Genomic DNA, 20630 nt, shown 5'->3' with positions numbered 1-20630 from the left:
TCCTGAGCTACCTCTCTGTCCTGCAGCTACCTCTCTGTCCTGAGCTACCTCTCTGTCCTGAGCTACCTCCAAAATCATGTGGGGGCCTTGGGGAGGATTCTTAGGCTAAGGTCGTGGGCGAGGGTCGCCACTCAAAGGACGCTAAGGAGGGGGACAAAGACAGTGGTGGAGTGGTGTCCTCGTCCACCGCCGGAGCCGCCACCGCGGACAGATGCCCACCCAGACCCTCCTCTTGAGTTGTAGGGGTGCGTTCGGAGTCCGCACCTCAGGAGGGGGGTACTGTAACGTCCTGACCAGAGTTATTATGTGTTTTGCTTGTTTAGTGTTGGTCAGGACGTGAGCTGGGTGGGAATTCTATGTTGTGTGTCTAGTTTGTCTGTTTCTATGTCCAGCCTAATATGGTTCTCAATCAGAGGCAGATGGTAATCGTTGTCCCTGATTGAGAATCATATATAGGAGGCTTGTTTTGTGTTGGGATTTTGTGGGTGTTTGTTTCCTGTCTCTGTGATTGTCTGCACCAGATAGGTCTGTGTCGGTTTTTGCACATTTGTTATTTTGTATTGTTGTTTGTAGTGTTTTACTTGTTCTTTATTAAACATGTTTAACACTAGCCGTGCTGCACTTTGGTCCTCTCCTTCACCCCTGGAAGAAAACCGTTACAATCTTTGTCTTTCATTTGCTGTACGCTGTGTATTTTTCAGAAATGTTTTATGATGAGTATTTAGGTAATACACGATGGTCTCTGTAGTTATTCTAGTTGCTTTGGTGAGAGTTGTGATGGTGGCTGCAATGGTAAACTATGATTTATACCTGAAATATGCACATTTTTCTAACAAAACATATCCTATACAATAAATATGTTATCAGACTGTCATCTGATGAAGTTGTTTCTTGGTTAGTGGCTATTTATATCTTTATTTGGTCGAATTTGTGATAGCTACCTATGCAGGAAAAAAATGGTGGGAAAAAAAAGTTGTGTCTTTTGCTATCGTGGTTAGCTAATAGATTTACATATTGTGTCTTCCCTGTAAAACATTTTAAAAATCAGAAATGATGGCTGGATTCACAAGATGTGTATCTTTCATCTGGTGTCTTGGACTTGTGATTTAATGATATTTAGATGCTAGTATTTACTTGTGACGCTATGCTAGGCTATGCTAGTCAGCTTTTTTACTGATGGGGGTGCTCCCGGATCCGGGATTGTGATGAAGTAGAAGTTAAACAACTTCTTTGCGTGCATTGAGGACAATACAGTGCCACCGACGTGGCACGCTACCAAAGATTTTGGGCTCTCCTTCTCTGTGGCCAATGTGAGTAAAACATTTAAACGTGTTAACCCTCGCAAGGCTGCCGGCCCAGACGGCATCCCTAGCCGCGTCCTCAGAGCATGCGCAGACCAGCTTGCTGATGTGTTTACGGACATATTCAATCAATCCCTGTCCTAGTCTGCTGTCACCACATGCTTCAAGATGTCCACCACTGTTCCTGTACCCAAGACAGCAAAGGTAACTGAACTAAATGACTATCGCCCCGTAGCACTCACTTCTGTCATCATGAAGTGATTTGAGAGACTAGTCAAGGACCATATCATCTCCACCCTACCTTTCACCCTAGACCCACTTCAATTTGCTTACCGCCCCAATAGGACCACAGATGATGCAGTTGCCATCATACTGCACACTGCCCTGTCCCATCTGGACAAGAGGAATACCTATGTAAGAATGCTGTTAATTGACTACAGCTCAGCATTCAACACCATAGTACCCTCCAACTCACCATTAAGCTTGAGACCCTGGGTCTCAACCCCGCCCTGTGCAACTGGGTCCTGGACTTCCTGACGGGCCGCCCCCCCAGGTGGTGAAGGTAGGAAAGAACATCTTCACTCCGCTGATCCTCAACACTGGGGCCCCACAAGGGTGCGTTCTCAGCCCCCTCTTGTACTGCCTGTTCACTCCAACTTAATCATCACGTTTGCAGACGACACAACAGTGGTAGGCTTGATTAACAACAACGACGAGACAGCCTACAGGGAGGAAGTGAGGGCCCTCGGAGTGTGGTGTCACTCAATGTCAGCAAAACAAAAGAGACGATCGTGGACTTCAGGAAACAGCAAAGGGAGCACCCCCCTATCCACATCGACGAGACAGCAGTGGAGAAGGTGGAAAGTTTTAAGTTCCTCTGTGTACATGTCACCGACAAACTGAAATGGTCCACGCACACAGACAGCGTGGTGAAGAAGGCACAACAGCGCCTCTTCAACCTCAGGAGGCTGAAAAAATGTGGCTTGTCACCGAAAACCCTCACTAACTTTTACAGATGCACAATTGAGAGCATCCTGTCGGGCTATATCACCGCCTGGTACGGCAACTGCACCGCCCACAACCGCAAGGTCTGCACAATGCATCACCGGGGGCAAACTACCTGCCCTCCAGGACACCAACAACACCCGATGTCACAGGAAGGCAAAAAAGATCATCAAGGACAATAACCACCCGAGCCACTGCCTGTTCACCCCGCTTCAACCCAGAAGGCGGGATCCGTACAGGTGCATCAAAGCTGGGACAGAGAGATTGAAAACAGCTTCTATCTCAAAGTCATGAGATTGTTTAACAGCCACCACTAGCACAGAGAGGCTGCCTACCTACAGACTTCATATCATTGGCCACTTTAATAAATTGAACACTATAGTCACTTTATTAATGCCACTTTAAGAATGTTTACATATCTGGCATTACTCATCTCATATGTATATAATATATACCTTATCCTTCACTATCTATTCTCACTATCTATTGCATCTTAGCCGCTCTGTCACTGCACATCCATATATTTTATACTTAAATATTCTTATCCCATTCCTTTACTAGATTGTGTGTATTAGGATTTGTTGTGGAATTTGTTAGATATTAGGTTTTGTTGTGGAATTGTAAGATATTACCTGTTAGATACTGCTACACTACACGCAATAACATCTGCTAACCATGTGTATGTGACCAATACAATTTGATTTGATCTGGTGCTTCTGTCCCCAACCAAGGAGGGCCTACAGCAGCACCTAAATCTTCTGCACAGATTCTGCCAGACCTGGGCCCTGACAGTAAATCTCAGTAAGACAAAAATAATGGTGTTCCAAAATGGTCCAGTTGCCAGGACCATAAATACAAATTCCATCTAGACACTGTTGCTCTAGAGCACACAAAAAAAACTTTACATACTTCGGCCTAAACATCAGCGCCACAGGTAACTTCCACATAGCTGTGAACGAGTTGAGAGACAAGGCAAGAAGGGCCTTCTACGCCATCAAAAGGAACATAAAATGTGACATATTTTTAGCCAGGTCCTACTGGCTAAAAATACTTGAATCAGTTACAGCGGCCATTGCCCTTTGTGGTTGTGAGGTCTGGGGTCCGCTCACCAACCAAGAATTCACAAAATGGGACAAACACCAAATTGAGACTCTGCATGCAGAATTCTGCAAAAATATCCTCAGTGTATAACATAAAAAAACAAATAATGCATGCAGAGCAGAATTAGGCTGAAACCCGCTAATGATCAAAATCCAGAAAAGAGACGTTCAATTCTACAACCACCTAAAAGGAAGCGATTCCCAAACCTTTCATAACAAAGCCATCACCTACAGAGAGATGAACCTGAAGAAGAGTCCCTTAAAACCTCTTTGGGCTAGGGGTCAGTATTTCCACGTTCGGATGAAAAGCTAGGATATGCATATAATTGGTAGATTTAGATAGAAAACACTCTAAAGTTTCTAAAACTGTTAAAATAATGTCTGTGAGTATAACAGAACTGATTTGGCAGGTGAAAACCTGAGAAAAATCCATCCAGGAAAAAAATTATTGAGGTAACTGTGTTTTCAATGAGGATTCTATGGGAACCTAGATTTCTGTGGCAATTGGTTGCAGTTCCTATTGCTTCCACTAGATGTCAACAGTCTTTGGAAATTGGTTGATGTTTTTCTTTAGAGAAATGAAGAAGTACGGCTGTTCAGAACGAGGGTCCAGCCTAGTGTACTGTTTTGTTTGGGGTGCGCGACCTGAAGCTAGCTCCATTTCATTTTAGCCGCAATTGAAAACAGTACATTCCGTCTTAAATTTTATCATACCTAAAGTTGGATTAGAAAAGTTGTTTGAAATGTTTGGAACAAGTTTACAGGTCATTTATTAGATTATTTGTAGTCATGTTGGTCGAGTTGGAACCGGTGTTTTTCTGAATCAAACGCGCCAAATAAATTGAAATAAAAGGACCGTTTGTGATGTTTATGGGACATTTTGGAGTGCCAACAACAGAAGCTCGTCAAAGGTAAGGCATGAATTATATTTTTTATTTCTGCGTTTTGTGTCGCGCCTGCAGGGTTGAAATATGCTTCTCTCTCTTTGTTTACTATGGTGCTATCCTCAGATAATAGCATCGTTTGCTTTCGCCGAAAAGCCTATTTGAATTCTGACATGTTGGCTGGATTCACAACCAGTGTAGCTTTAATTTGGTATCTTTCATGTGTGATTTAATGAAAGTTTGATTTTTTATAGTAATTTATTTGAATCTCAGCGCTCTGCATTTTCTCTGGCTTTTGGCCAAGTGAGACAGTAGCATCCCGCCTAAAGTCAGATTTTTGGATATAAATATGAACTTTACATACATGTATTGTGTAACATGAAGTCCTATGAGTGTCATCTGATGAAGATCATCAAAGGTTAGTGATTAATTTTAACTCTATTTCTGCTTTTTGTTACTCCTCTCTTTGGCTGGAAAAATGGCTGTGTTTTTCTGTGGCTATGTACTGACCTAACATAATCGCAAGGTGTGCTTTCACCGTAAATCCTTTTTGAAATCAGACACTGTGGCTGGATTAACGAGAAGTGTATCTTTAAAATGGTGTATAATACTTGTATGTTTGAGGAATTTTAATTATGAGATTTCTGATGTTTTGAATTTGGCGCCCTGCAATTTCATTGGCTGTTGGTTAGGCTACCGTCCCACATATCCTAGAGAAGTTAACACCCCGGCCATCCTACAATCTAAGCTTGATGCCCTCAATCTCACACAAATTATTATTATCCTGGAAGGATATTGACCTCATTCCATCAGTAGAAGATGCCTGGTTATTCTTTAAAAGTGCTTTCCTCACCATCTGAAGTAAGCATGCCCCATTCAAAAAATGTAGAACCAGGAACAGATATAGCCCTTGGTTCACTCCAGACCTGACTGCCCTTGACCAGCACAAAAACATCCTGCATTAGCATCGAATAGCCCCCGCGATATCAACTTTTCAGGGAAGTTAGGAACCAATATACACAGGCAGTTAGGAAAGCGAAGGCTAGCTTTTTCAAACAGAAATTTGCATCCTGTTTCACAAACTCCAAAAAGATCTGGGCGGTTGGACGGTTCTGACTTAGAATATGTGGACAACTGCAAATTACCTAGGTGTTTGGTTAGACTGTAAACTCTCCTTCCAGACTCACCATAAGCATCTCCAATCCAAAATTAAATCTAGATTCGGCTTCCTTTTTCGCAACAAAGCATCCTTCACTCATGCTGCCAAACATACCCTCGTAAAACCCTCCTACCGATACCGATACTCGACTTCGGCGATGTCATTTAAAAAAATAGCCTCCAACACTCTACTCAGCAAATTGGATGCAGTCTATCACAGTGCCATCCGTTTTGTCACCAAAGCCCCATATACTACCCACCACTGCGACCTGTATGCTCTCGTTGGCTGGCCCTCGCTTCATATTCGTCGCCAAACCCTAATTTCTTCAGTGTATTTATCCCTGTGTTTCCTGTCTGTCTGTTCCAGTTTGTCTTGTATGTTTAGTCAAGTCAACCAGCGTGTTTTTCCCGTACTCCTTTTGCTATTCTCCTTTTTCTAGTCCTCCCGGTTTTGACCCTTGTCTTTTTCTGCCTGCCTGACCATTCTGCCTGCCTTGACCACGAGCCTGTCTGGCACTCTGTACCTCCTGGACTCTGACCTGGTTTTGACCTTTTTGCCTGTCCACGACCATGCCTACCCCTTTGGATTAATAAACATTGTAAGACTCCAACCGTCTGCATCTGGGTCTTGCCTTGTGCCTTGATAGTTTCATAGTTCTAACAAAGGCAATGTATTGATTATTTTTGCGATATCATATATGAAATTACACTATTAAAATGTTGCAGTCAAAATGACTACTCATTAGCTTGAAGACGCCCAGAGGTTTTAGTGTTAAAGGCTCATTTTAACATGTACACTCCACTCTCTTTTCACAATATCGTGCCATCCTGAACATTACTGTGCTGGCTGATGTATTTTCTTTCAAATTTTCGTTTCCAGCACAGATATAGAAACTATTGTGGATGTGTAACCAGGCCAACGCAGTATAGCCTGGCTCTGCTCAGTAGGCATAAAGTAATAGGGATTTTAGAGTGCTTTTTGTTAGTAGTGCTGAGGATAAAAGCATCATACTTCAGTTCATTGTATAAGATGGATCTTTTTCCTTTCATTACTGATATAAAAACGACTCCTTTCTGCGCACAAATTACTCCTACACGCATTTATTCCGTTGATGCTTCGGTCAAGTCAACCTTCCTAGAGACATTTTTCTTCCTCAAGCAGTGCACTTTTATCTATTGATTTTTCCATGCAGTCCCATCACTAAAATGTTATGGTATACTCGTTAATTTTTCATTTGAACTCAAAGACTTTGATTTTCTCTTTCCGTGTCAATGTTTCACTTTCATCTGATTTTAGCCAGCTGTGCTTCGCATCTTAACACCACTCAGTTGGCCGGATGTCTGCAGAATGTGATCAGTGAATTTAAGTAGATCATGACTGATCTAGGATTGCTGATCTAAGATCAACTTTGCCTTTTTAGTCATAATGAGTAAGAGTGCATGGACAGGGGGATCTGTATCAAGCGTCTCAGAGTGGTCAGTTTTTCCTTTTAGATCATCAATAATATAATTACACATGGACGGGGGGGACCTGATCCTAGATCACACCTACTCTGAGACACTTTGTGAATACAGACCCTGGGAATGTTCTATAGAAGGTCATTGTGCAGTTTAGGATAACTTACCCAAAATTCCGGTAACTTACCCAAAATCCTGGTTGGAAGATTCCTGGAATTTTGAGGGAATAAGCAGGAAATCTGGGAATCGTCCAACCAGGATTTCTGGAAAACTGAAGAATTTGGGAAAGTTACTGTAATTTTGCAACCCTAGTTCAGTTAAGGTCAGTTCACACAGCCCATCTGAGAAAATGTTGAGTCATCTCAACTGAATGTCCAGCGTGTTCAGTGGCATAGAGGTTTCACTGTGCTCGGAACCTCAGGCGTGTTCATGTGGATCGAGGTAGACAAATGTTAGTGAGAGAAATATAGAGCTGGATGGGCTGTTGGGTCACATGTCAGAGTTCAAATGACTAGACAACGGTGGGGACTTAAGGAGACTGTAAAGACAGCAGTTGCATTTCCTCAACCATGCGAGAATGAGACGCGTGGGAGTGTGTGTGTGTTTGAGAAAAAAACAGACTGACAGAAAAAAATAATGTGAATGAGCACTGTGTGTGTGTGTAAGAGAGAGAAAACAGAGTGAAAAACCTTCGTGTTTGTGTGTGAGTGTCTGTGAAATAATAAACAGACAGAAAGAGAAAAATGTAGGTAAAGAGCACTGTGTTCATCAAGGCTTGTATATTTTTGCTTTCCCTTGACCTGATCTGTCTGCTATCCTGGTAACCAGGCAATGGCAATCAGCTGGCCTTCTCACAAGCAAAGTCGTGATACATAGACTACTGCACACAAACGGCATGTGTGTTTATGAAGGTCTTAGGTATCATTACGATATGTTTTATTGTTTTTTCTTTACAAACACAACAACAACAAAAATCATTTGTTCAATCATTTTTATTTAGGAGTGCCTTTGTTACCACTATGAAACTGAACGCGTGCCACGCCCTGGCCTTAGTATTCTTTGTTTTCTTTATTATTTTAGTTAGGTCAGGGTGTGACATGGGGAATGTTTGTGTTTTGTCTCGTCTTGGGTGGTTATATGGTAAAGGGGGTGTTGGGTTTAGTGTATGGGGTTGTGGTTAGTGAATGTGTCTAGGTATGTCTATGGTTGCCTGAGTGGTTCTCAATCAGAGACAGCTGTCTTTCATTTGTCTCTGATTGGGAGCCATATTTAAGGCAGCCATAGGCATTATGTGTTTGTGGGTAATTGTCTATGTCATTGTGTAGTGGTCAGTGTCAGCACCATTTGTTTATATAGCTTCACGGTCGTCAGTTTGTTGTTTTGTTTCGTTCGTTGCTCGTCTCTAATAAAAAGAGAATGTATTTCTCACACGCTGCGTTTTGGTCCTCTCTTCCAAGTCAAGACGATCGTGACAGAATTACCCACCTGAATCGGACCAAGCGGCGTGTGAAACAGCAACAGGACCCACCTACACAGGATTTCTGGACATGGGAGGACGAATTGGATGGTAAGGGACCTTGGGCTCAACCAGGAGAATATCGCCGCCCCAAAGCTGAGCTGGAGGCAGCGAAAGCAGAGAGGCGGCGTTTTGAGGAGCTAGCTCGGAAGCAGGAGAAGGATCTGGGCTACACTACGTGGGAGGAGATCGACAGGTGGGCGATCGACCCAGGGCGAATGCCGGAGCCCGCCTGGGATTCTCTGGCGCAGTGCGAGGAGGGATACCGGCGAATGGAGGCAGCACGAAGACGCGGTAGGAAGCCTGTGAGTCAGCCCAAAACATTTCTTGGGGGGGGCTAAAAGGGAGTGTGGCGAAGTCAGGTAGGAGACCTGCGCATACTCCCTGTACTTACCTTGGAGAGCGAGAGTACAGGCAGACACCGTGTTACGCAGTAGAGCGCATGGTGTCTCCTGTACGCGTGCATAGCCCGGTTCGGTACATTCCAGCTCCACGTATCGGCCGGGCTAGATTGAGCGTTGAGCCGGATATCATGAAGCCGGCCCAACGCATCTGGCCACCAGTGCGTCTCCTCGGGCCGGCTTACATGGCACCAGCCTTACGCATGGTGTCCCCGGTTCGCCTACATAGCCCGGTGCGGGTTATTCCACCTCCCCGCACTGGTCGGGCGACGGGGAGCATACAACCAGGTAAGGTTGGGCAGGCTCAGTGCTCAAGGGAGCCAGTACGCCTGCACGGTCCGGTATTTCCGGCGCCACCTCCCTGCTCCAGCCCAGTACCACCAGTGCCTACACCACGCACCAGGCTTCCAGTGCGTCTCCAGAGCCCTGTTCCTCCTCCACGCACTAGCCCTATGGTGCGTGTCTCCAGCCCAGTACCACCAGTGCCTACACCACGCACCAAGCCTCCTGTGTGTCTTGAGAGTCCAGTGTGCCCTGTTGCTGTTCCCCGCACTAGCCTGATGGTGCGTGTCCTTAGCCCGGTACCTCCAGTTCCGGTACCACGCACCAGGCCTACAGTGCGTCTCAGCCGGCCAGAGTCTGCTGTCTGCCCAGCGGCGCCTGAACTGCCCGTCTGCCCAGCGGCGCCTGAACTGCCCGTCTGCCCAACGGCGCCTGAACTGCCCATCTGCCCAACGGCGCCTGAACTGCCCGTCTGCTCAACGGCGCCTGAACTGCCCGTCTGCCCAACGCGGTCTGAACTGTCCGTCTGTACTGAGCCTTCAAAGCCGCCCGTCTGTACTGAGCCTTCAGAGCCGCCCGTCTGCCATGAGCCTTCAGAGCCGTCCGCCAGACAGGAGCCGCTAGAGCCGTCCGCCAGACAGGATCAGCCAGAGCCTTCCGCCAGACAGGATCAGCCAGAGCCGTCCGTCAGCCAGGATCAGCCAGAGCCGTCCGTCAGCCAGGATCAGCCAGAGCCGTCCGCCAGCCAGGATCAGCCAGAGCCGTCCGCCAGCCAGGATCAGCCAGAGCCGTCCGCCAGCCAGGATCAGCCAGAGCCGTCCGCCAGCCAGGATCAGCCAGAGCCGTCCGCCAGCCAGGATCAGCCAGAGCCGTCCGCCAGCCATGACCAGCCAGAGCCGTCCGCCAGCCATGACCAGCCAGAGCCGTCATCCAGCCATGACCAGCCAGAGCCGTCATCCAGCCATGACCAGCCAGAGCCGTCATCCAGCCATGACCAGCCAGAGCCGTCATCCAGCCATGACCAGCCAGAGCCGTCATCCAGCCATGACCAGCCAGAGCCGTCATCCAGCCATGACCAGCCAGAGCCGTCATCCAGCCATGACCAGCCAGAGCCGTCATCCAGCCATGACCAGCCAGAGCCGTCATCCAGCCATGACCAGCCAGAGCCGTCATCCAGCCATGACCAGCCAGAGCCGTCATCCAGCCAGGATCCGCCAGAGCCAGCCAGCCAGGATCCGCCAGAGCCAGCCAGCCAGGATCCGCCAGAGCCAGCCAGCCAGGATCCGCCAGAGCCAGCCAGCCAGGATCCGCCAGAGCCAGCCAGCCAGGATCCGCCAGAGCCAGCCAGCCAGGATCCGCCATCCAGTCCGGAGCTGCCCCTCAGTCCGGAGCTGCCCCTCAGTCCGGAGCTGCCCCTCAGTCCGGAGCTGCCCCTTAGTCCGGTGCTGCCCCTTAATCCAGTGGGGTTAATTTGGAGGGTGGCCATTTGGAGGAGGCTACCAAAGCGGGTATTGACAATGGTGGAGTGGGGGGGGGGGAGCTCCGGACTGGATGGGTGTGGGGGCCACGTCCCGCACCCGAGCCGCCGCCATGATGGGGCCCACCCCGGACCCTCCCCTTTCTATGTCAGGTTTTGCAGCCGGAGTCCGCACCTTTGGGGGGGGGGGGGGTACTGTCACGCCCTGGCCTTAGTATTCTTTGTTTTCTTTATTATTTTAGTTAGGTCAGGGTGTGACATGGGGAATGTTTGTGTTTGTCTCGTCTTGGGTGGTTATATGGTAAAGGGGGTGTTGGGTTTAGTGTATGGGGTTGTGGTTAGTGAATGTGTCTAGGTATGTCTATGGTTGCCTGAGTGGTTCTCAATCAGAGACAGCTGTCTTTCATTTGTCTCAGATTGGGAGCCATATTTAAGGCAGCCATAGGCATTATGTGTTTGTGGGTAATTGTCTATGTCATTGTGTAGTGGTCAGTGTCAGCACCATTTGTTTATATAGCTTCACGGTCGTCAGTTTGTTGTTTTGTTTCGTTCGTTGCTCGTCTCTAATAAAAAGAGAATGTATTTCTCACACGCTGCGTTTTGGTCCTCTCTTCCAAGTCAAGACGATCGTGACAACGCGGTAACAGCTTCTTTTTATAACGACAACAAAAGAAAAATATCCAAACCACCAAGATGCACAAGTCAGCAAGACGCGCGGTCAAATGACGAAAACATCAGTAGCCTAAACATCATTATAAGTGCCAAGTGTGCTTGATAAATAGTGAAAACCAGCATAAATGCAATAATGACATTATAATGAACATACACTGAGTGTACAAAACATTAGGAGCACCTTTCCCCCCCCACAACAGCCTCAATTCGCCGGCGCATGTTCTTGAATTGATTCATTTCACCTTTATTTAACCAGGTAGGCTAGTTGAGAACAAGTTCTCATTTGCAACTGCGACCTGGCCAAGATAGAGCAAAGCAGTTCGACACATACAACAACACAGAGTTACACATGGAATAAACAAACATACAATCAATAATACAGTAGGAAAATCTATATACAGCATGTGCAAATGAGGTAGGATAAGAGAGGTAAGGCAATGTTCTACAAGGTGTCGAAAGCGTTCCACAGGGATGCTGGCCCATGTTGACTTCATTGCTTCCCACAGTGGTTTCGAGTTGGCTGGATGTCCTTTGGGTGGAGGACCATTGTTGATACGCACGGGAAACTGTTGAGTGTGAAAAACACAGCAGCACTTAAATATTTTGCCTTGCCCATTCACCCTCTGAATGGCACACATACACAATTAATGTCTCAATTGTCTCAAGGCTGAAACATTATTCTTTAAAAAACATTTTGTGCTTTTAAAACTAAGTGAACTTGTAAATGTCATTTGTTCTTAGTTTTTTAGCTATATCTGTTTGTTTGAAATATGTGAGAAAATTAGCTTTATCTTGAAAATTCTCAGTAATCTACTGCATCATTCTATAATTATATTGGGGTCTAAAGGGCTAACCTATTTGTTAACAATACTATTTGGTGTAAGGCCCCTCACTTACTGTTTACAGTGCATTCATAAAGTATTCAGACCCCTTCACTTTTCTACATTATGTTACGTTTCAGCCTTATTCTTAAATTTATTAAATTATTTTTCCCTCAATCTGCACACAATATCCCATAATGACAAATGAAAAACCGTGTTTTAGAAATGTTTGCAAATGTATTAAAAATAAATAACAGAAGTACCTTATTTACATAAGTATTCAGACCCTTTGCTATGAGACTCGAAATTGAGCTCAAGTGCATACTATTTCCATTGATCATCCTTGATGTTTCTACAAATTGATTGGAGTCCACATGGGGTAAATCAATTGATTGGACATGATTTGGAAAGGCACACACCTGTCTATTTAAGGTCCCACAGTTGACAGTGCATGTCAGAGCAAAAACCAAGCCATGAGTTCAAAGGAATTGTCTGTAGGATTGTGTCGAGGCACAGTGGCCTCCATCACTCTTAAATTGAAGAAGTTTGGAACCACCAAGACTCTTCCTAGAGCTGGCCGCCCGGCAATCGGGGGAGACGGGTCTTGGTCAGGGAGGTGACCAACAACCTGATGGTCACTCTGACAGGGAGAACCTTCCCAAAGGACAACCATCTCTGCAGCACTCCACCAATCAGGCCTTTATGTTAATATCATTAATGTGACGACTGCTTTTTATCGATTAAATTAATCAGGTAATCATTAACTCAGTAACCTGCGGGAAAAGTTTGTGAAAAGTTTGTTTAATGAGTTTCCGTTTCCCAAATTAATTCCCAAATTAATTCAAAGAATATCAGAATATCGATTTTACAGCAGTCACTAATTAATTAATTTCCTCTACAGTCTCATCCTGACCGTCGCATAATTCGTAAATCTGCACAACCCGGGTTTCACTAAATCATTCCGTACCACCAATTGAGTTGATTGTTTATTTACTAACAAGCTAAATGATAATATAATATACACATACACAAACACACAGTCTAGGCTATTGATTAGAACTTAGTACAATGAAACAGGTCCCTAACGGACCAACACAATATGACATGTGTTACATGGGGATTTAGAAAGAGAGAGAGCGTGCACAAGAGAAAAGCACACTTGTAAACTATGCTTAGTTTAGCCCTGACAGCTTGCCCTGAACTGCCGCTCTTATGGGTCAGAATTTTAATGATGTAATTACTTGTTGAAGGTCTCCGTTAGAGGTCGACCGATTAATCGGAATGGCCGATTTAATTACGGCCAATTTCAAGTTTTCATAACAATCGGAAATCGGTATTTTTGGACACCGATTTTTATTTATTTTTATTTTTATTTTTTATTTTTTACAGCTTTATTTCATCTTTATTTAACTAGGCAAGTCAGTTAAGAACACATTCTTATTTTCAATGACGGCCTAGGAACGGTGGGTTAACTGCCTCGTTCAGGGGCAGAAGGACAGATTTTTACCTTGTCAGCTCGGGGGATTCAATCTTGCAACCTTACAGTTAACTAGTCCAACGCTCTAACCACCTGATTACATTGCACTCCACGAGGAGCCTGCCTGTTACGCGAATACAGTAGAAGCCAAGGTAAGTTGCTAGCTAGCATTAAACTTATCTTATAAAAAACAATCAATCAATCATAATCACTAGTTAACTACACATGGTTGATGATATTACTAGTTTATCTAGCGTGTCCTGCGTTGCATATAATCGATGCGGTGCGTATCGTTGCTCCAATGTGTACCTAACCATAAACATCAATGCCTTTCTTAAAATCAATAAACAGAAGTATATATTTTTAAACCTGCATATTTAGCTAAAAGAAATCCAGGTTAGCAGGCAATATTCACCAGGTGAAATTGTGTCACTTCTCTTGCGTTCATTGCATGCAGAGTCAGTGTCACGTTCTGACCATAGTTCTTTTGTGTTTTCTTGTTTTAGTGTTGGTCAGGACGTGAGCTGGGTGGGCATTCTATGTTTTGTGTTTCTATGTTGGGTTTGATGTTTGGCCTAATATGGTTCTCAATCAGAGGCAGGTGTTTTTCATGTCTCTGATTGGGAACCATATTAAGGTAGCCTGTTTTGTGTTGGGATTTGTGGGTGGTTGTCTTCTGTCTTTGTGTTCTCTGCACCAGATAGGACTGTTTCGTTTTGCCACATTTGTTATTTTGTATTTGTATAGTGTTCACGTTATCGTCTTGTTATTAAAACATGTTGAACACGGAATACGCTGCGTCTTGGTCCGATCCCTGCTACACCTCCTCTTCAGACGAAGAAGAGGAAGCCTGCCGTTACAGTCAGTGTATATGCAACAGTTTGGGTCGCCTAATTTGCCAGAATTTTACGTAATTATGACATAACATTGAAGGTTGTGCAATGTAACAGGAATATTTAGACTTATGGATGCTACCCATTAGATAAAATACGGAACGGTTCCGTATTTCACTGAAAGAATAAACGTCTTGTTTTCGAGATGATAGTTTCCGGATTCGACCATATTAATGACCTAAGGCTCGTATTTCTGTGTGTTATAACTAAGTCTATGATTTGATAGAGCAGTCTGACTGAGCGGTGGTAGGCAGCAGCACGCTCGTAAGCATTCATTCAAACAGCACTTTCGTGTGTTTTGCCAGCAGCTCTTCGCTGTGCTTCAAGCCTATCAACTCCCGAGATTAGGCTGGTGTAACCGATGTGAAATGGCTAGCTAGTTAGCGGGGTGTGCACTAATAGCGTTTCAAACGTCACTCGCTCTGAGACTTGGAGTAGTTATTCCCCTTGCTCTGTATGGGTAACGCTGCTTCGAGGGTGGCTGTTGTCGTTGTGTTCCTGGTTCGAGCCCAGGTAGGAGCGAGGAGAGGGATGGAAGCTATACTGTTACACTGGCAATACTAAAGTGCCTATAAGAACATCCAATAGTCAAAGGTTAATGAAATACAAATGGTATAGAGATACAGATAGAGATAGAGCTGTCACCATGATCATAATTGATAACTAAACATGGGTATTGATTATTGCATGATAAAACTAGGCTATAATCGAAGTTGTGGGTAGTAAGAGGCCCCCTGAAATGTGTCTTTTCCCTAGAGAATTGACTGATGTATTTTAAATAAACACACCAAAGTCAAGCCTTCCAGAAACTATAGACTTGCTGCTACTATCTAAAATAACTTCCTGCTCTAAATACCACCCCAAAATATTCTATGATTGGCAGTGATGGATGGAACCCCGAGATAACTTTGTCAAAACTTATTATCCAAATTTCAATAATCTTATTATGCAAATGTCTATATCTTATTATCCAAATTTAAGATTAACACTTATTTCTACCCTCACACACTCTCGTATCACATTCACAGAAAACACAAACAAAAACCACACGGGAATGAGACGGACGAGGAAAACCGGTTAGCGCTGTTTTTTAACCCTGTCTATATGAACATACCATACCATTATCAAAATATTGCCTAATTAGTGATCCCAAAACAAAACTCACAATAGCCTCTAACAATAGTAACCCAGGGCATACATATTTACCTAATTTATCAAAACATTTAATCAAAACATTACACGTTATAATTTGAATTTTACCAAGCAAGGTGTCACCTGCACTCTAGTTCCTCGTTCAATACATTAACCTCACCAGTCTTACTGTGATCGGGACTTTTGGTCGCCCGCAACTGGCTAATTAACAATCATGTCCAAGGATATCTCACTTAAGAACACTCTTATCAATTCAACTCAGTCATGGATAGTTACCATAGCTGTGGCGCTCTTAACAGGGGCTTTTATGTTTTTATATATATATATATTAATTTTTTTTTTCTTTATAATTTCATCACTTATTGATAGATTGTCCAAGAGTACCTCTCTCAGTACTATGTTTGAGATCTGGTATCCACCCGTGCCCGCTACCTTTCAGATCATAGGCGAGTCCAGCTGCTCAATAATGAGTGTGGTTTTCCTTGAGATCCCAATTTCTGTTTCCCTGTTTAAACAGATCTTCAGGAGTGGTCAACAGGTGAAGTTGAAGAGATCCCCCCCCCCCCTCGTTGTCAAAATTGTAGTGGAAATTCTAATCAATAATGATCAGAGACGAGGTCAATCACCAATCAGGATATTACTTTATTCAAAACTTAATAATAACATTGATTCATTATTGCAATAATGAAGCTGGTCGACGAACCACCCCTAGATTAATCGTTGAGAGCCCAACGAGCGGATTTGAGCCACATCATTTTATAGCAAAGTTCATCCTCCTGAATGTTCATGACAAGCAACAGATGTATGGAATGGGTCACAAGGTTAGGATTTGTATGAAAGGTACTAATAATTCACAGCAAACAGTATCTGCTGTAAAGACTGTTCTCATTGTGTAGAAACAGGGTCTGGCCCCCTGGTACCTTCCAGTCAAACCGGAGCCATCTCCCTCACATGAATGGAATGTGGCCAAAGGCATCGTAAATCTACTGTCAGCATTAAGCCCTAGAGGCGCACTCTCAGTTCACACAGACAAAATATAGTTCTAAGAACCCCCTATTCTGTTGCAAAAAACAACCATTTGATGCAATAACAGTATTATACCGTGCTTCTACACCTGCATTGCTTGCTGATCAGCTGATGTAAGAAGGGCTATATAAATACATTTGATTTGATAACATAATCTTGTCATTTCAGCGACAACAACAACACACACACACACACACACACACACACACACACACACAGAGAGAGAGAGAGACCATTGATACTCCCAACTCACATTTTTATCAGAAATGGCTAGTAGTAGCATATAGTTTATTGTCCTGTAGAGGATGATAGTAAAGGGTTTAATGCAGCCAAACCATTGACAGTACGTACGTACACACGCACGCACGCACGCACACACCCTAACGATCGACAGTACGCACACACGCACGCTCGCACACACACACACCCTAATCATCGACATTACATACACACAGACGTATGCACATACACACACACACACACGCACTGAAAAACACACACACACACACACACTATGTCACTAACTATCGACATGCCCAGCTCACATTGTTATCAGGAATGTCCTCTGATAGTAAGACAGAGTTAAATTTGTCCTGTAGAGGATGATAGGAAAGTGGTTAATGAGGCTTTAATTGGTTTAATTGACATCGGTCATGGTGATAGTTGAGCAAAGATCACTGTGTAGAGGTGGAGGGTTTTGTGGATTCTTGAGCGAATTATTTTACTCGAAAGAGCTTGGTTTCTTGTAACAACATGAAATCATCTAGCTGCTTTTTCACAAAGTGAAAGTAATGAAAGCACTAAACAAACTGGATGAAGTGCACAATGGCTATTACGGTAGGCGCTGGAGTGCCATTGGTTGTCATTATTCAAGAAGTAAGCCAATCCAAACCTGTGTCTCGTATCTCCATTTGTATATTTGTCTTGAGAAAGGCCACTAGGCCAAAATGCTGACTGCATTGTCCACCAGACACTTTTGCCCCCAAATCTCCCAAATTACATTACGCGTGAAGCACTTCCAACACAGAAAAGTTGTACATCAAAGTTTTGGGTTGGATATAGTATAAATGTACTCTATACTATACTATAATCTATGCCTAACTAACCAACTCATCTCCTCTCCAGGTGCGTTGGACAAAGACAGCAGGCAGCGCCTCTGACAAGTTCCAGGAGACGTCCATCTACAACGAAACGCTGCGCATCGAGGGCATCCAGCGGGTGCAGGGCGGCCGCTACTACTGCAAGGCCGACAACGGGGTGGGGGTGGCTGCCATCAAGTCCATCCGGGTAGACGTGCAGTGTAAGTCGGCAGGGAACGCCGCGATCGATCCCTCCACGGCCCCCCTAAAACACTACCAAAATAAGTAATTCCCAGAATTATGGGCAGGAATAGTGGTACATTTCAAAATGGGAATATGCTCTCCAGGAGTATTCATGGGGGATATTTAGATGGTAAAATGGGTGGAGGTTTTGATATGGAAGTTTCGTAGCTTTTGTTTGGGAAAACATCAAAGGGACTAGGGTGTTTGTAGGGTAAAAGTTAGTTGGGTATAAGTGAGGTGTATTTCCTCTCACTGTTTTAGCTATGGGAAAGAAGGGAATAAGATAAATATAGATAAAGAAACATATGGATACTCTAGCAGAGGCGTGGAGTGGAGGGATCTCAAGGAGAATGGGAGAGTTGGTCCAGGTGGCACGGGGCCCTTCTGTGAACAGGGCCTCGTGCTGCTGCCTGTATCCACTGTCCCACTTTCCCCCTGAATCAGGGGCCAGGTCAGGGCCCTCAGCCAAGCTTGCTATAGTGCCTCTTACAGCATTGCATGGAGGTGATATCTCTAAAACCCTATAAAATGTGCTATAAACAGACCTGTCATTCACCCCAAACACAGCACAACACAGCACAGGACATTTTAGGAGCACATGATTTTTTAAAACATTGTAGATATTGTTTCACCCACTATGGCCTTGTCCATCATCCTACAGCAAAAAGTATCACAAATCCCATAGCATGTAAGCTGCTTTGACCAAGAAACTAACCAGCTAATGGCAGCTACAGTACCAGTCAAAAGTTTAGACACACCTTCTAATTTTTCTTTATTTTTACTATTTTCTACATTGTAGAATAATAGTGAAGACATCAAAACTATGAAATAAAACATATGGAATCATGTAGTAACCCACATTTTTTTAACAAATCAAAATATATTTTAGATTTTAGATTCTTCAAAGTAGCCGCATTTTACCTTGATGACAGTTTTGCACACTCTTGGCATTCTCTCAGCCAGCTTCACCTGGAATGCTTTTCCAACAGTCTTGAAGCAGTTCACACATATGCTGAGCACTTGTGGGCTGCTTTTCTTTGACTCTGTGGTCCAACTCATCCCAAACCATCTCACTCTGGTTGAGAAATAGGCCTATTTCTATTTTGCCCCATTTATCAAAAGTGTTGGAAAACTTCAATAATCAACTGACTGACTTTATTGATGTCTATAGTATTCTCTCTAGTATGCAATCTGGTTTCCGCTCAGGTTATGGATGTGTCACTGCAACCTTAAAGGTCCTCAATGATGTCACCATTACCCTTGATTCTAAGCAATGTTGTGCTGCTATTTTTATTGACTTGGCCAAAGCTTTTGATACGGTAGACCATTCCATTCCCGTGGGCCGGCTAAGGAGTATTGATGTCTATTTGGCCTGGTTTGCTAACTACCTCTCTCAAAAAGTGCAGTGTATAAAGTCAGAATATCTCCTGTCTCAGCCACTACCTGTCACCAAGGGTGTACCCCAAGGCTTGATCCTAGGCCCCACGATCTTCTCAATTTAGATCAACAACATAGATCAGGCAGTAGGGAGCTCCCTCGTCCATTTATATGCAGATGATACAGTCTTATACTCAACTGGCCCCTACCTGGACTTTGTGTTAAATGCTCTACAACAAAGCTTTTTTAGTGTCCAACAAGCTTTCTCTGCCCTTAACCTTGTTCTGAACAACTCCAAAACAAAGGTCATGTGGTTTGCTAAGAAGAATGTCCCTCTCCCCACCGGTGTGATTACTACCTCTGAGGGTTTAGAGCTTGAGGTAGTCACCTCATACAAGTACTTGGGAGTATGGCTAGATGGTACACTGTCCTTCTCTCAGCACATATCAAAGCTGCAGGCTAAAGTTACATCTAGACTTGGTTTCCTCTATCGTAATCGCTCCTTTTTCACCCCAGCTGCCAAACTAACCCTGATTCAGATGACCATGCTAGATTGTGGAGACGTAATTTGTACATCGGCAGGTAAGGGTGCTCTCGAGTGGCTAGATGTTCTTCACCATTTGGCCTTCAGATTTGCCACCAATGCTCCTTATAGAACACATCACTGCACTCTATACTCTTCTGTAAACTGGTCATCAATCAATCAAATTTATTTATAAAGCCCTTCTTACATCAGACGATACCCATGGACAGGGCCAAACAGGCAGGATATAACCCCATCCACTTTTCCAAAGCACAGCCCCCACACCATTAGAGGAATATCTTCAAATACCAACTGAGACAAGGCCGAGGATAGCCCACGAAGATCTCCCCCACGGCACGAAACCCAGGGGGGGGGGCGCCAACCTGAACAGGAAGACCACGTCAGTGGCTCAACCCACTCAAGTGACGCACCCCTCCTAGGGACGGCATGGAAGAGCACCAGTAAGCCAGTGACTCAGCCCCCGTAATAGGGTTTGAGGCAGAGAATCCCAGTGGAGAGAGGGGAACCGGCCAGGCAGAGACTGCAAGGGCGGTTCGTTGCTCCAATGCCTTTCCGTTCACCTTCACACTCCTGGGCCAGACTACACTCAATCATAGGACCTACTGAAGAGATGAGTCTTCAATAAAGACTTAAAGGTTGGGACTGCGTCTCTCACATAGACAGGCAGACCATTCCATAAAAATTGAGCCCTATAGGAGAAAGCCCTGCCTCCAGCTGTTTGCTTAGAAATTCTGGGGACAGTAAGGAGGCCTGCGTCTTGCGAC

The 20630-nt window shown here is 44.5% G+C and overlaps 1 protein-coding gene across 1 annotated transcript in view; it reads left to right on the top strand.

Moving 5' to 3' along the window:
* LOC120023365 (MAM domain-containing glycosylphosphatidylinositol anchor protein 1-like) overlaps positions 1-20630 on the top strand; it is a 246431-nt gene that overhangs the window by 8099 nt on the left and 217702 nt on the right. The window contains exon 3 of the mRNA XM_038967372.1: positions 17749-17923. Coding sequence (XP_038823300.1) covers positions 17749-17923 — 175 coding nt within the window. The remainder of the gene's footprint in view (positions 1-17748; positions 17924-20630) is intronic.

This window comes from Salvelinus namaycush, chromosome 28, assembly GCF_016432855.1.
Source record: "Salvelinus namaycush isolate Seneca chromosome 28, SaNama_1.0, whole genome shotgun sequence".
NCBI classification, from domain to species: domain Eukaryota; kingdom Metazoa; phylum Chordata; class Actinopteri; order Salmoniformes; family Salmonidae; genus Salvelinus; species Salvelinus namaycush.
This window is presented reverse-complemented; position numbering and strand designations above follow the sequence as displayed.